The 15659-nt window shown below is 51.9% G+C and overlaps 4 protein-coding genes across 4 annotated transcripts; 3 read left to right on the top strand and 1 right to left on the bottom strand.

Annotated features, from left to right (window-relative positions):
* Positions 1 to 164: 164 nt before the first annotated feature.
* On the top strand, positions 165 to 4648 carry NEUTE1DRAFT_145145 (uncharacterized protein; the record flags this gene model as incomplete). Its single annotated transcript, XM_009851036.1, has 6 exons — positions 165 to 303; positions 362 to 392; positions 549 to 1835; positions 1899 to 3743; positions 3800 to 3933; positions 4002 to 4648. 6 exons carry the CDS (start codon positions 238 to 240, stop codon positions 4143 to 4145), a joined length of 3507 nt encoding a protein of 1168 aa, XP_009849338.1.
* A 549-nt stretch (positions 4649 to 5197) lies between these two features.
* Positions 5198 to 6100, bottom strand: NEUTE1DRAFT_120939 (uncharacterized protein; the record flags this gene model as incomplete). Its single annotated transcript, XM_009851037.1, has 2 exons — positions 5198 to 5901; positions 5980 to 6100. The coding sequence occupies 2 exons, from the start codon at positions 6098 to 6100 to the stop codon at positions 5198 to 5200; spliced, it is 825 nt and encodes a 274-aa protein (XP_009849339.1).
* Positions 6101 to 7912: 1812 nt separating this feature from the next.
* Positions 7913 to 9765, top strand: NEUTE1DRAFT_10683 (uncharacterized protein; the record flags this gene model as incomplete). Its single annotated transcript, XM_009850392.1, has 2 exons — positions 7913 to 8146; positions 8215 to 9765. Coding segments are annotated over 2 exons (1785 nt in total), but the record flags the coding sequence as incomplete, so codon positions are not given.
* Positions 9716 to 14365, top strand: NEUTE1DRAFT_60074 (uncharacterized protein; the record flags this gene model as incomplete). Its single annotated transcript, XM_009851038.1, has 4 exons — positions 9716 to 9740; positions 9989 to 10039; positions 10529 to 10557; positions 10901 to 14365. 4 exons carry the CDS (start codon positions 9716 to 9718, stop codon positions 14285 to 14287), a joined length of 3492 nt encoding a protein of 1163 aa, XP_009849340.1.
* Between the last annotated feature and the right edge of the window lie 1294 nt (positions 14366 to 15659).

Here is a 15659-nt window from a genome sequence, read left to right on the forward strand (position 1 = left end):
CCCCCCCCCCCTCCCCCCCCCCCCCTTTTTTTTTTTTTCACCGGTACAGACCACAATCGGCTTCACCCTGAAGGACAGCGTGCGATCGGAATACCCTCCATGTGCTATTTTTGACAAATACCCATTTCCCTCAACGCTCGCCCCTAAGCAGTTTGATCCTTGCGATTGTCCCACACCCGACAAAGCTGGTGGTGAACTTGGAATTTCGGCGCAGTTTTAAGGGTGAACACCGCAACCATGGATGACTATCTTGACGCCCCCATGGATGCGGACGATGTGTTCCCATGCAAAGGATGCGGTGAAGTAAGCCCCCCCATCCAGCCAAGTTACTCCTTGATCAATGCTGACCGTCCCGTGCTAGATTCTGGAAGAAGGCAAAGCATTCGAACTTGGTATGTTGTTAATACATAGATACCTATAGCTTGCTTCCCTTCCGCTTGCTGGGGGTATCAATCCTTCGCAACTGGCGGCATCCACAATAGCATGAGCGTTTCGGAGCGAGTGAAGTGGGTGTTAATGATCTACGTTATTAACTGACAATATCACAGCTGGAAACCGATGGCATCTCGATTGCTTCCGTTGTAACACATGCAACACGCTCCTTGACTCGGATGCGAACCTCCTTCTGCTTGGAGACGGGTCGCTGATTTGCAACAACTGCACATACAGCTGTAGTGCTTGCGGTAATAAGATTGAGGACTTGGCCATCCTGACCGGAGATCAGGCCTTTTGCGCAACATGCTTCCGCTGTAGGAATTGCAAGAGAAAGATCGAAAACCTGCGCTACGCCAGGACGGCTCATGGCATATTTTGCATGAATTGCCACGAGAGTCTAATGGCACGAAGACGCAAGAAAGCAAAAGCAGCGGCTCAAGCAAAAGCTCGAGACACCGACAAATCCCTTCCTGCGCTACCGCCAAACGCTGTACCCCCTTCCAGCACAGGTTTCGCAGCCGAAAAGCTTGCGGCGGACTCTGATACCCCTACCGAACTATCACCACGACCGCGAAATGCTTATGGACGGCAGGACTCATCGTCGCGGAGCAGTTCGAGACCTGACCGCTCCCCCGAAAGATTGGCGGAAACGAACAAGGAAACGGTGCTGGCCCCGCCAGCGCCAAACTATAGACACAACCGCAATTCAACCATGTTTTCTGCTGATCTCAGCGGGGGGGATGCTGAGGACTTCTTCATTCCTGTCGCGCTTGACCAGAGTCCCGCGCCGTCCATCACGCCTCAGTCTACGGCAGACACAATTTCAGACACGAGCCGCAAAAACAAAGATTATTTTGGCTCGGCCAGGTCAAATGCTGTCCAGGCAGACAAGAAGGAATCGACGGCGCCAACACCCCACATTGCATTGATGGCGCAGATGGCCCAAGAGAGGCAGCCGTCGTCTGACTATGAAAGTCCCCAACAGGAGCGGCTCCCACCCCGGAAGCTCTCTCGAGCGGCCGATGTGATTGGTAACACAAAGCCGGCCCATATCGCTAGCATTTTGGCCGAAGCCTACAATCAGCAGCCCAACAACGAGGACTTCAAGCTGCAGAATGTACCCAAAAGTAAGAGGCTTGTGGGTAACCGGAGCGAATCTCAAGCAAGCAACAGCATCGAGAATGGAACTACGCCACGGAATAAGGAGAGTCCTGAGCCCCCTTTAACTATGAGTCCAGACAGGATCATGACCCCTAGGTCCTCTCAGGATTCTCGTCCTAGGGATCCCATGAGCGATGAGATACGGCCGTCCAGCGACTCTGTAACCTCGCGCTCAGAAGTCTCGAACGCTGGGCGACCCATTCCACGGAAAGAGGTCCCGCCTCCTGTATCCAGAAACTGTACGTCCCCATTCCAATCCTGTGTGATTGTATCAGCTCTGTTTACTGACGTATTGCAAGTAGCCGATGGCAAACCTCTGCCGGTTCCTGGGTCGAACAATTCTGAGGGTCCTGCTCTCCCGATCCGTCCCCCGCCGCCTGAGGCGAAGCTTAGTAACACGTATATGCAACCCCGCGCACCGCCTTTGCCTCCCACTCAGGCCCAGACACCCAAAAACCAGTCGACAACAAGTGGTGAAGTCCAGGAGCTGAAACCATCACCCAAGCTACCTAGGTGGAGCTCTGGGGTCGAGTTCAGCATGGATGAGGATATGGCCAGGATATTAGGAACAGATGAGGGCTCATCGTCAATCCTCCGCCGGGTCTCAAACGCAGTACGACATGGACGGAACAGCAGTGGTGAAACAGGCGCTACTCCTGGCAGAATTTCTCACAGTAGGAGCGTGAGCGAGACCACTCGAGGAACTACTTCGCCCCGTTGGCCGAGAACTCCGATTGTTGAGGACTACTCCACTGGTAATATCAACGATATAACGAGTCCGTTGTCTTTGGCTAGTACGACACAGGATGATCCAGCCTATCTGAAGCGGCAACTCAGAAGCTCCGAACAGCGGGTGGCAGAGCTGGAGCGACAGTTCAACACGGAAAAGGATCTTAAGAGTCTTAACAAGAAGTTGATCGAGAAGAGGAAGACGGTTTCGGTGCTTGATACTCAGACTGAGATCATGATCAGGCAACTTGAGGTACTGGCCGGGTATGTTGAGCGTGCAAAGAAGACTAACGAGTCGTTTGACGCTCGCGAGTTGGAGGAGTCCGCAATCAAGGAGTTTGTCCAAAAGCTAGAACGTCTCAAGCACAACATGACCTCTGCGATCGAGCAACTCATCGCGGAGAGAGACGATTTGGTTGAGGAGAAAAACCAAGCCATTGCCGACCGCGATCGCGCTCTGCTCGAGTTTGAGCAGCTGTCTTCCAAGAACGCTCAGTTGGCCGATATGAACAATGATCTCACTCACCAGATTCAGGAGAGATTTAAGCAGCAGATCAATAACGGCGAGCTCAAGTCACCCAATGGTTTGGGTATTTACGGCCACACCAAGGGTGCTTCACTCAACATGGACGCCGCGAGCTTACAAACAGCTACGACTATGGTTGGTCCTGATATGGAAGATCCGCTTGTGGAAGGCCCTACCGTGGTGAACATCCGCAAGGGCCAGGTCAAGAAGTTCAACTGGAAGAAGGGCTCCAGCAAGGTGGCGCACAATATCTCGAAGGGTATCCGTGGTGCGGCAGGCGCATTCCAAGGACAGGAAGGAACCCAGAGGCAGCAGCAGCAGCAGCAGCAGCAGCAGCAGGGCTCCTTGAACGGAGATAACATTGGTCTTCCTTATGCCATGACAGTTGCCCAGGTTGAGGCTCCGGTCACTGTCGTTCCCCCACCAGCCAACACCATCAAACCTGTGATGGTTGATAACGCGCGGCAAGGTGGAGGAGGTGGTGGTGGAGGGTTTGGTTTCTTCGGTGGCAAAAAGCCGAACGCGCAGCAAAAGTCGATGTCGGTGACCAATATCTCTACCCCTGCGGTTGCAGAAGCCCCCACTACTCTCTTCGGTTCCGACCTGATTGAGCGGACTGAGCATGAACGCCGTCAGATACCAAGCGTGGTCACGCGCTGTATCGAGGAGGTAGAGCTTCGCGGTATGGATGTTGAGGGAATCTACAGGAAAACCGGAGGCAACTCTCAAATCAAGATGATTCAAGAGGGCTTCGAGAAGCAGCAAGATTTCGACATTTCCGACCCGGAGATCGATATTACTGCTGTGACGAGTGTCCTTAAACAGTATTTCCGCAAGCTTCCCAACCCCTTGCTGACGTTCGAGGTGTATGAAAGGGTCTTGGAGTCCAATAGTAAGTCCATCCTCAATTGACGGGTGTAGACGGATGCTCACCAGCTTTTTCCACAGATATTCAAGACGTAGAGGAGAAATGCGCTCACCTGAAAAAAACGGTCAACATGCTTCCACCAAAGCACCGCGACTGTCTCGAGTTCCTCATGTTCCATCTTGCTCGAGTAGCGAGCAGAGAACGCGAGAATTTGGTAAGTCTGCCGTTCCAATGGTCTCTTTTCCCTGTACTCGGGACATCCGGCTGACTGGCTCTCATCAGATGTCACCCAAAAACTTGGCTGTGGTGTTTGCGCCCACCATCATGAGAGATCACAGTCTCGAGAAAGAAATGACAGACATGCACGCCAAGAACAATGCCGTGCAGTTCCTGATCGAGAACAGTGCGCTCATCTTTGAGGAATAAGGAGTTAGCGAGCGCGTGAGCGCGGTGCGGGCGAACTGAAGATGGACGGGAGAGTATCCTTAACCACCGAATGACCTACACGTGGTTTGTATATACTGATGAAATGTTTTGGTTTTTTTCCCGCAAGCTTGGCCGAAGCGACTAGCCGATGCGCTTGTCGAAGCATGGAAGATGCACAAGGACTCAATTGGGCGTTGTTGTTCTCTTCTCGTGGAAGGCTCGTAGGGCCTCTCCGCACCATATCTTGCCCAGTTCCCACTTTGGGGCTTTCTTGCTCTTTGGTGATCTGAATATTTTGGCCAGAAGAAAAATGAAAAATGGTGTTTATGACTTGGCTGAAGAAGGACAAGGGTGGTCTGCAGTGATTTTGCGTGTGTCCTATGTGGGCTGGGAAAGGTTCGGTCTGATATTCTACAGTTGGATTGGATTAAGTCTAATATGAGTTGATGAGGAGAATGGCACAAACCATTGCTGTCTGGATCAAATGGGACAAATTTCCCCATGATTTTGGGGGGGCAGTTCGCGACTGTCCGTAAAAACAGCTGTGTGATTACCCTCTTATATTCGAGTATGTCTCGCCTGTCGCAACGACTCGCTGAGTCGGTTATTGATGGCTTCATATGCATTCCGTAATTATGATTTCCTTTGAGCACACAGATATGATCAGGAAAGTCGGGTGCGGACGTCGCGGCTCGGTCAGATATGTATTATCAATCTCGTGTCGGTGGTCGACTGTCCTCATGGCCGCATCAAGGAAAGGTAACTTATACATTCTACAAGCACCTACTTGAAAAATTGTGACTGTCCTTTCTCTTCGTGACATTCTAAAAGCATCTCCTCTCCTTCCTCCCTTTCTTCAGCCGGGTATCATGTGTTTCACAGACGCAACAACTTTGTCAGGCATTCCGCCCAACATCCACGCAAACATAACCTGAGTGCAGAAATCTACACCCAACAAACCAACAAGTCCAGCCCTGGCTCGCCCCGTCCAACTCGCTTTCGAGCACATAGCTAGCCACCCTCCCTCTTCCCCCGGGTGCCACTGACCGTGTTCATTGTCCAACAATCCTCTTGACCTTATCCAACAACAAATTTCCCTGCCTTCCAAGCTTCATCTTCCCATCCCTCGCTCCCGGCTGCCTCGCCTTGGCCATCTGCTTGCGATACTTTTCTCTTTCAGCGATACGCTGGCGCTTCTCCTCCTCGCGCCGCGCAATCTCGGCCGCCCGCGCTTCCGCCTGCTTCTTCTTCTTCTCGGCGAGCGCTAGCTCTTTTTCGTAGTAGTTCGGTTTGCGGTGGCGTTTGGGAAGGCGCGAGGGGTGCATGTTTGGGTCCATGGGTGGGGGAATGTAGACACCGTCATCGTCTTCCTGGGTGGTAGTTGTGGTTATTGTTGTCGTTGTTGTCCGTTGGACCTCTTTTTGTTCTTCTCCTCCGTTGGCATTCTCTTCATTCTCGTTGTGCGATTCTTCACTAGGTTTCTGTTGTTCGGCTCTAGCTGCTTTGGCAGCGGCGCCTTTCTCGAGGAGGATTTGCCGCGAAGGGTGAATTGGCGCGGGGGTGTCTACATCTCTCTCTACCTCGTTGTCAATTTTGTAGTTGCTGTTGTCGTCCTCCATGGTGACGTGGGCATCTAGAACGGGACCGACGGGGACACTAGAGGCAGCTGGGGCTTCGGCTTCTTTCTGGGCTTTGATTTTGGCGTATTGCTTCTTGACTTTGGCCTTGGTGATGAGCTCCCTCTTGATCTTGGTGACTGGTTGATGAGAATTTTCATGTTAGCATGTATATGGGCGAAGCAAGACTCTCTTGGAATACGCAAAGTGGTGATTACCTTTGCGCTTCCACGCTCCATCTGGGAGGTTCTCTGGGCCAACACGGAAGCCATGCTTGGCCTTTTTCTTATCCGGAGCGCCGGTTGTCGGGCCCTCGTCAAGGGCTCTTTTGGGTGCCATGCTGTTGATTGTGAAAGTTTGATTGTTGGTGATTGGAGAATGTAAGAGCGGACGTTATCTAGTCTGGGATAATTGACGGGCAATGAGATGGTAATTAGATGATGCTGATTTCGGTGTTACGTTTGGAGGAAGCTTGGTTGTTTTTTGGTTTTTTTTTCCCCCTCCTGGGTAGTTTTACCACTACCTACACTACAAGATACAAATATACTGATAAGCTGCCCCTGGCAGGTCGTTATCGCTACAGGCGGGAGACACTGGCAGAAGAACTGACAAGAGCTAGGCGGTCAGCTGGCTGTGGGGCTAATGGCAGGGGTTACTGGACTAAGGAACTACCTACCTAACCTCCCGCCAGATGACGCCGAATTTGGCCAGTTCATGCCCGTTGCATCATCGAGGTCAGAACTACCTAAAGTCCAGGAACACCTCGATCGGATGCGTCGGTACCGCACAGCGGTTAATCACCAAAACCTTGGACGGCGGACCTAGAAATTAGAACGGGTTTGAATCCTCAGGGGCAATGCAAGATAGATGGGAGTGAACAAATTAATCACCATGGGTGTCAATGCCTAACTGACAAGTACGTGATCACATCAAAATCATCCCGTTTTTACTGCGCAAGCCGCCGTGTACCTTTACGGGTAAGTAGAGGTACTACCAGATGAGGGGTACCGTATCCACTCCGCTTGTTAAACCACATCGGGCTTCAAAGTTCCCAACTGCAAGCCAAAGCCCATCTCTTGAATCCCTCGCTCAATCCACCTTTTGTTGCTCCTTCGATGAGTTTAGCAGAGGCATCCAACATGCCCGACCCGGTTCATATGGATACCTGACCTACAAACACGTCTCGACCTCAACCGCAAAGAGTCCGGCGCAGATCTCCAGCTCCACTCCAGGTGATTACATATGCGGAAAAGGCATACCTAACTGTGGTGTACATGTTGGCTCCCGCTTGCATTACTGCCATCGCTGCACTGCCATCTCATGAAACTGTCACTGGTCCCTTCCGTCCCGTCTATACTGCATGCATATCGAACTCTACGCACACTACCACTCAGCCAACACCTCGTCACCGGTTGCAACAGACTGGGGCCGTGCCGTGACTCGCAGCATCACTCCCGTTGCTCTTTTCCAAGTCCATTAAATTCAAAGCTCTTCGAGTCTTAGAAGAGACGTTTGCCCAATTCCCACAATCCGCCAAATACATACCTAGGCCTGGCGCAAGTCTGTGTTATCGACGTCTACATGCCATGACCTGGAGGTTCTTTTTGTCTGATCTAAGTACCTTTCTTTTTGAATCACAAACATATCGTCCGATCAAATCGATTTGCTCGATTGTACCAAATAGCACCCTCACAGCTCTAGCAAAGTGCTGTGATGCTTGACTCGAGTTCCGGACCCATCCAGCTTCGACGACCTTCCGACTATGATGATATTTGCGCTCTTCTTCTCCGCCACCGCGATTTAATCAACACACGGTCCAGGTCTTGTGCATGTCCGGACTGATCCTGCTATCTCCCCTATAGGTCTTGGATTAACGAACTTCCTCCACTCCCCCGAATTTCCGGCCCAGCAAACTTCCAACACAGCTCATTGTTTATGGTTGGAATCATGGAAATTGTTTCGATATAAACTGCCTAGGATCCAAACTGCTTCAACTCTTTGATCGGCGCGGAATTTAGTTCTTCAAAGAGCACAGACGCCCTTCACCGCATTTTGGCTTTTCTTTGAATCGCATAGTGTCACTTCATCATGCCCTTTTCCCACAACCTGTTAAATCAGGGCCGTCTCGTTCACGTCTCTCATGCGGAGATGCCGGAGCCCACTGATCGTATACAGTCCGATCCTGTGACGGCCTCCCCAAAGTCATTGCCTTGCCGTGTCTCTGAGGAGAGCATCAGGACTGAATTTTGCGAGGGACCAGTCGACAGCCCGTATAGCCCAGCCCCTCCTGAGAGGAAGCTCCCCAGTGCCTTGACCTACGATCGAGCTGAGCTCATGCATCTCTTAAAGAGGACAGAAAGTCCAAATTGGGTGCCCGGTCGCCATGTACGTTTCTATATCTGGGTTTGGCTATTATACCCTCTTGCCCTACTGACATGCTGACATGCTTGCAGCTTGAGTCACGGCTCTATGAAGACGAAGTACAGCCATCCCCACAGACACCTCAGACGTTAATTTTAAACGGGTCATGCTTGCTTTCCCCACCTGCAATTACTCAAGAGAAGCAAGATGGTGAATGGAGCCAATTTGACGTAAAGACTGCTGGACAGCTCGAGTCGGGGCTTGACATCGAACGCCCACGCTCTGCCCTTCACAGCGGGGATTTTACGCCAGACAATCAAACTTCCGATGGACACGACAGACAAGACGCTTCTCAACCACGGAAATCCCAAGACTTCGGGAACTTCAAAGACTCATGGGCCTCCAGAGAGCCTACGCCGTGGCCCTTTCCACGGAAGGCAATGGATTATAGAAAGGAGGCCTTTGGTTCACCCTCTTCCTCGGTTTCTTCATCTCTCTCCACAAGTTTTGCTTATAAACTCCCCACCAGTCCTCTAGTACATACAGAAAGCCGCGAGGATATTGAATCAGAGACATCTTCGGACGGGATCATATCCGGATCCCCCAGGTTGCGAAGGCATACAATGAACTGGGCTCAAGGTTGTCCTCTGAGCCACGGAGGAATGTTGAGGCATACACCGCCACACAGGGAGCGTACACTTCCGTGCCAAGCACATCAACCTCGCCGTTCATTAGCGTCGCTCTCTGGCCTTTCGATACCAAGCTCTTCCCCTCAAACGCCTTCCATGTGTCGGTCAAGGCGTCTATCTCACAGCTCTGAAGGTTCTCCCTTACAGCATGCATCTATGGTTGGATCTTATGAAGAAAGTATTCTCAGGGGACGAATGTCAACAACGCCTTCCAAACCCTTGGAGTTCGTGGCGCAAATCGGCGTCCTAGGTATCGGGAAATGCAAACTGCATTTGCGTTGCCCATCTCACGTCACTCTGCCATTTTCAGCTGTCTTTTATCGTTATTCCAGTACTGTTCATGGCAGGAGTAGAGGGGATGATGGACCGAGTCCCTACGTGGGCCAAATCGACTTAGAGAACGGATTGCCAAATCCAGAGGAATCGCAACGGTCCAAACGAAAACAAGAATCAAGGCATGCCGAACAAAAATCACCTGATGGCGACCACATTGTTCATGATATTGGGGACGAAGCTTCAGGGGGCAATGGTCAGAGATTCGAAAAGAACAAGAAAACGTCACGATCTCACAAATCGCCTCCTGGAGGCTCGTACCGCATTCCAGAGAAGGGACAACTCCAAATCGTCATCAAAAACCAGAACAAAACAGCTGTCAAACTCTTTCTGGTTCCATATGATTTGACAGGCATGGAAGCGGGCACAAAGACGTTCATCCGCCAGCGGAGTTACTCTGCGGGACCCATCATTGACGGCCTTAAGAGTACAGTGCCGGACGGCCCTCCTATTCTTCGATATTTGATCCATCTTCATATTTGCAGCCCGTCAAAAGGTCGTTTTTATTTGTACAAGGACATCAGGGTCGTATTTGCCAATCGGGTTCCAGATGGCACCGAGAAGCTTCGTAATGAAGTCACGTACCCAGAGCCGCGGTACATGCCCTACAGAGCATTGCGAACAAGCAACTTGTCGTCTACTCCAACAAATAACTCTGTTGCTCCAAAACCGTCACAGCATGCTCCGGGTTTGGCTGCCGACAGACATGATGAGAACCAAACCGACATCCGTCAACCAAGTCAAGACGCAGAATATCTCAATAATTGTCTCCATTTCCCCCGACCCACAGCCATGGCAGCCGGTAGTGATGCCATGACCGGACTAGCGCTGACGGGACCTCCAGCTCTGTTGGGTAGATACGACAAGCTCAACAGGGGAGACGTTGGATATGGCGGTAATCCTTTCGGCCATGTTACAAACGGGCGCCCTGGGTCAGCAGAGAGTCTTCTTTCAAAACGGCTTCGGTCATTGGGTGTACAGAGTCTCGTGACGGATGATGGTGTAGAAGATGTGGTCAATGGACCGATCAGCACATCAAGGGAATGACTGGAGAACAGAAGCCTAAATGGTCTCTGGAATTCCCGGTTTTGGAAAACCCATCGTATCGCAATGGGAAGGCCGTAGGGCACTCCCGCTGCATGTAGTGTACTGTTGGATGAGCTCGGATGAACTGGGTTTCACGAGATGCCGCTGTACCCGAGTGCACTTAATGTCATGTGAAAGTAAACTACATTACGGTAAATGTACATGAATGCAGGTACCCCTGACCAATGACGAGACCATGTGGGGTGAATTGAACCCTGGTGGCTCTTCAAGCTGCGACCCCGATCACTCTGGTGGAGTAGTGAAACCATGAACGCTCCACTTTAGTCGCGATTGGCAGGCGGTAAATCACCGCAGAACATGCAAACGGTAGGAAATTCCCAGAAAGTTGACGAGGAAAGCTTCAAATCCAACCAGTCGATCACGAAACCGAAACATACCCAACTTCCGACTCCGAAAGGAGTCCGTGATTCTTCAGAATGGGGAAACGACAGTTCAGAGGTGCAGAAAATGGGGATGGGCCGCGCAAAAGGCAACGCGTCGTCCACGAGGCTCCGACGTCCGAGGTGATACACACCAGTCGCCAATTGAGGCAGCTCCTCGCATTTGATCCAGATTTTGGGCGTTCGAGACATGGTGAGGATACTCATGATCACCCAGTCCCATGATTACTCGCAAGCGTTAACTCTATGCAGGGCTCCAATCGTTCAAGCTCCTTCTCGATTCTTTACTATCCCGCGATGACGATACCGACAGTTCTGAGAAACGCCAACAGCATGAACTACGCTTCACGATCGTCAAGGAATATTTACAGTCCACGAAACCAACTGAGGACGACGAAAGCTCCACATACCTCCCCGATATCATGCAAACATGGAGTCACGCCGGCCAAGTCAACAACGAGAACCTCCTTTCTGCTGTACCGGTCATCCTCGCGCTGCTTCTAAAACTGCTGTCTCAAAGCCTTGAGCTTACGCCAATCGGATTGGGCATCTGCAGAACCTTGTTGCAAAAACGTCAGCAAGAATTGATATCCCGCAGCTTGTCGGCCGACAAAGGAAAGGCTTTCATTATCTCGCCCACCCTGCGTATGCTCAGGGAGGCGGTATGCTTCGATGGGGGTGCTATTGCTCGGCCAATGTTCCGCGCTAGAATGTCGATGCTCAAGTCATTGGCACGAAACATGGGGATTGTTCACATCGGCGAGGAACCTGAGGACATCAAGAAGCCTTCTCCACGCACAAATGCTGTCCAATTCTTCCTGAGCGCCCTCAAATACTTGCATCCCGAAGCCAAAAAGGAGCTGCTTGCGCAAAGGGACGTCGTTACTGCCCTCACAAGAGATGTCAAGCAAGATCTGCCTTACCTGGTGCTAGATCTTCTCAATGGGTTAAGAGATTACGTCCTACTTGACAGCAAGGTTACTCGGGAGGCCAAATCCAATCTGCTCAGTTCCACGACATTGATCAAGATATCGGGTCTATACTACTACCGTCAAGCTAACGACGATCTCCCGTCTATACCAGACGCTGCCCATGACTTCCTCATGACCGCGTGCGCCAACCCATCATGTGGTGTTATCAGACAGGATACCGGACTGTATCCCAGAGAAGCGGATCCGAACGCGGCTATCCCCAGCGCGGATCTTGAAGAGCTCGGGCTGGAAGCTATTGTGTGGATGAACAAGTTCAAAACAGAGGTTCCCGTCCGCAACTTTGTTCTATCAAACTTGCTCCAAAATCTCCGCCCATGGTCAAGCGTGAAACAGAGTGAGCTGATCACTTCGATCTTCAAGGTCGCGCCCGAGCTGATTGCCGACTTCTTCATCAAGAACAAATCATTTACCTTCGAACCCAAGCTGTCTGCGACATGGATTGGATATGCAGCATTTTTGTTCAATACGGTAGCGCTGCCGTTGCCTGAGTACTTTTGCCGTGGGTCTGGCTATGCCGAACTACCTCCCCCGACATCCATCGTCATGGACAACATCCTTCCTCTTCCCCTGAACCAGAAAGCACTCAGCCGCTGCTTAACAAACAAGTCCAGGATGATCTCCTTCTTTGCGACCCGAATACTCATTCTGGCGGTGCAGAAGCTCGATACAGCTGTTAAAATGCACCAAGACCCAGCTCACAGCTCAAAGTTTCACAATAACCAAGCGCTCTGGACAGAAGCAGCCCGCCGGTTAGTTGACGAATTCTGCCAAAGGAGTCCAGGCATCAAGGAGATGATCAACTCGTACAGATCTATCCCAGAAGACGATCTCTTGCACCGTGAGGCTGCCAGTCAGCTATTGCGCTTGTACTACGAGGTGATCCCGCAGGTTGCGCTTATGGCCAAGTTCGACGTCGCCCCATTACTAGAGACAGCGCTCAAGAGATTGTCCAAGCACAAACAACAGAAGGAGACTCGCTCAGAAGAGGTCGGTGAGGATGATCCTCGTGACTTTGCGCTAAGCCTCAAAGAACTGGAGAATCTCCTGGCGATTGCAGGATACTCGCCAGGTATGAGGTGGTTTGCGGCGACAGAGCAGCTTACTCTCTCACCGTTTTTAACCCTGCTGAAGGTCTATGTCGAGGCACCCCATGGCGTTTCGTTGGCACCGGTGCGGCAAGTTCTCGATTTCGTAGCGGTGGAGCAGCAGGTCGTTCCGGCAAAGGATAAGGGGCATCCAGGAATTTCTGTTCTTCTCGAGACTCTCAAGGAGCTCATGGCGTCGTCTCCTTCATCACTCGCTGTCTTGTGGCCTTTCTTGGATAAGTGCCTCACTCGCTGTACAACCGCACCGGTCAAGTATCTCGAATTGCTGCAAGATCTAAGACCCAAGGATGCAGAGGACGAGGTAAATACTGTCAACCCGTTAGTTGCTGCTATTATCGAACAACTGCCTTTTGCTGCCAAGGCAGCGGACTCCAAGAGTACACTTGATGGACTCGGCCGTTTCTTGCCAAAGTTCCTCGGGTATTCGGCAGCTGCTGGAGAGAGCAAGCCTTTGCTTGAGGCTGCGCTGGCAGTCATGTCTGACTCTTTTGCTAAGGGTCTAGGGAAATCATTGACTATGCCCAAAAAACACCCATTCAAGCAAGCAGGAGTTGGGAAGTCAATCCAAGCCAAGCAAGACAAGAACAATACAACAGCGGAAGGGGACAAATCGGAGTCTGGTGACGACGCCGCCGCCTTGGACAGCGAGCAGTTGGAGCGTGTTCTCGATGTTCCAGACAGTCTGGCCACCGATAACTCAGCACTTGTCAAATGGCAATCCAAGTCAGTGGACGAGCTTGTGGACGAAGGGTACGCCATTTCCCTCATCAGCCTACTTGCCTCTGAGCACGCCAGTATTAGGAAGGAAGCGCTCGTCAACGTCCTCAAAATGGCATCCAAGGTCCAGCAATCCGAGTACGAGGAAAAGGAGCAGATCTGGTTGTTATTGTCAGAGCTCGCCGAAACCGCCAGGGTGGCAGCCGCAAGTCAGGCCATCAATGCAGTGGCGCCGCTCCCGAGCACCATCGTTGCTTTCGCTTGCCATGCCGTCAACGTCTTGCGTGACCCGACACACAGCCTCTATCCCAAGATCAACTCCTTCCTCACAAGGGGGCCCTTCTGGAGCGTGGACAGAGTGCCGCTGGCGGATGAAGTCCTGACCGAGGAACCCGCGATTGGCGATTCGTACTATTCGCAGCTCAACTGGCTACTGGCATATCTGCTGGACGGCCTTAGAACATCCAAGGACCTGGAATTGTTCCACAAGAAGGGGGCAAAGGGCCCGCTGTTTGAGCGGTTGTTGGCGGTAGCAGGAAACCCATACATGAGGACGCCGCTGCGAATGCAGGTCCTAAGGATACTGTACCGAGCATCCAAGATCGAAGGAGGCAGCACAACGCTTGTCACAAGGTTCGGCGTAGTTAGTTGGCTAGAGGAGCTGCTGAAGATGAAGAAGAGCATGTCCGCAACGCAGAGTCAAGGTGGAGCAGGCACTGTTGTCAGCTCCGAGGACGAGGTTGCGGCGTATAAGGGTCTGTTGAAGCGGATTTGGGAAACTTGTGATAAGGGAAGGGTTGAGGGGTGGAGTAAAGGAGGTGTTGAGAGCGTGATTGTCTAGAGCACTCGGAAAGAGGGATCAATCACAGTTGATTGTGCACTCTGGAGTTTGAACAAATTTCAGGAGATCTCGGGTTATTGACGTGAACATTTGATTTTTGCTTTCAGATCTTACTGCGATGCGTAGTGTAGATGTAGATACCTAACCTTGAACGTATACGATGCGGAGTCGTACGTAACAATGCTGTAAAAGGAGGTGTAAAGGGGCTAATGATCACGATGGGATCCCAGTCTAGGAAGAGCAGGACTCTAAATGACGACAGCTGGCAGCAGCGACATCGGCGTCCACTTTGTATCATTCTAGCGATGCAAAGGCTGGAATACAAGGCCGGCGATAGACAAGGTTGTTAGTGTATGCTAAGGAGTGGTGAACACACACATCTTGCATGGGGAACGGCGCTGGGCCGCGAAGCTCACAAAGGAGTCTACAAGCATGATTTGACCCGAGTCGGAACTTCCATGGACGGCGATTGTATATGGAAGACCGCAATAGCAACATGACAGGCTCACAACGAGGTTTTGGATGGTGAAGTGGCATCACTAAAAGCGGTCGGTCCTAGATCCATCTCCAAGTGGAGGATGTTGTGCGGCGGCGATGGGAGGTGACCCCCGTCCTGATGAGTTGAAACTTCAGCAGCTAAAGAAGGAGGGGACCTACCTCTGGTCCAACCTGGGCGGGCTATGGCGGGCAGCCGAGCGGCCAGTGGACAGGCCCAGCCAGCTGCTTGCCTGTTCCAGTTTCGCCAGGAAACACCACCGTCCTCCACCTCCACCTCCGTGCTTCCTTCGCACCTCCCAGTCGGTCTCCCGTCCAGCCCGTCCTTTGCCCTGAACCCCCATTCCAGTTTTACCACACTTTGTTGTGACTTGCCTCTCCATTGTCATTCACGCCCCCTTCTCCTCCGCATCGATCGCAACCTGAACCTGAAGCGCAAAAAAAAAAAAGAGAAAACGGCTTCTACTATTTTAGCCACCGGCCCTCCAGAACAGTGCTATCACCTGTCGACAACACTACCGTCATCTGCGGCCCTCCCGCAAATTGAAGCATCATTTTCAATCGCCGCATTGCTCCTGCCAGCCTCACTCTCCTCGCAGTCTCTGTTGACGCACCAACAGACGTAGCCGAAGCAGTGAAGCCGTTCGGCGAGCAGCCAGCCGCAGCCTCCATCATCCATCTCACCCCCTCTATCCACCTTTGTCCTCGTGCACAGTCTGCACAAACCTCCACCTACCGACCCGTCTTCCGCGCAACATATCCCTCGACCCGACTTGAGCTGTCGCCGCGCCGGTTCCCTCGACGAATAATTATTACTGGATTGCGGCATTGCGCCGCTAGGACACCCGCCTCCTCCTCTTTGTCACCGACTTGTTGT

This window comes from Neurospora tetrasperma, assembly GCF_000213175.1.
Source record: "Neurospora tetrasperma FGSC 2508 unplaced genomic scaffold NEUTE1scaffold_2, whole genome shotgun sequence".
NCBI classification, from domain to species: domain Eukaryota; kingdom Fungi; phylum Ascomycota; class Sordariomycetes; order Sordariales; family Sordariaceae; genus Neurospora; species Neurospora tetrasperma.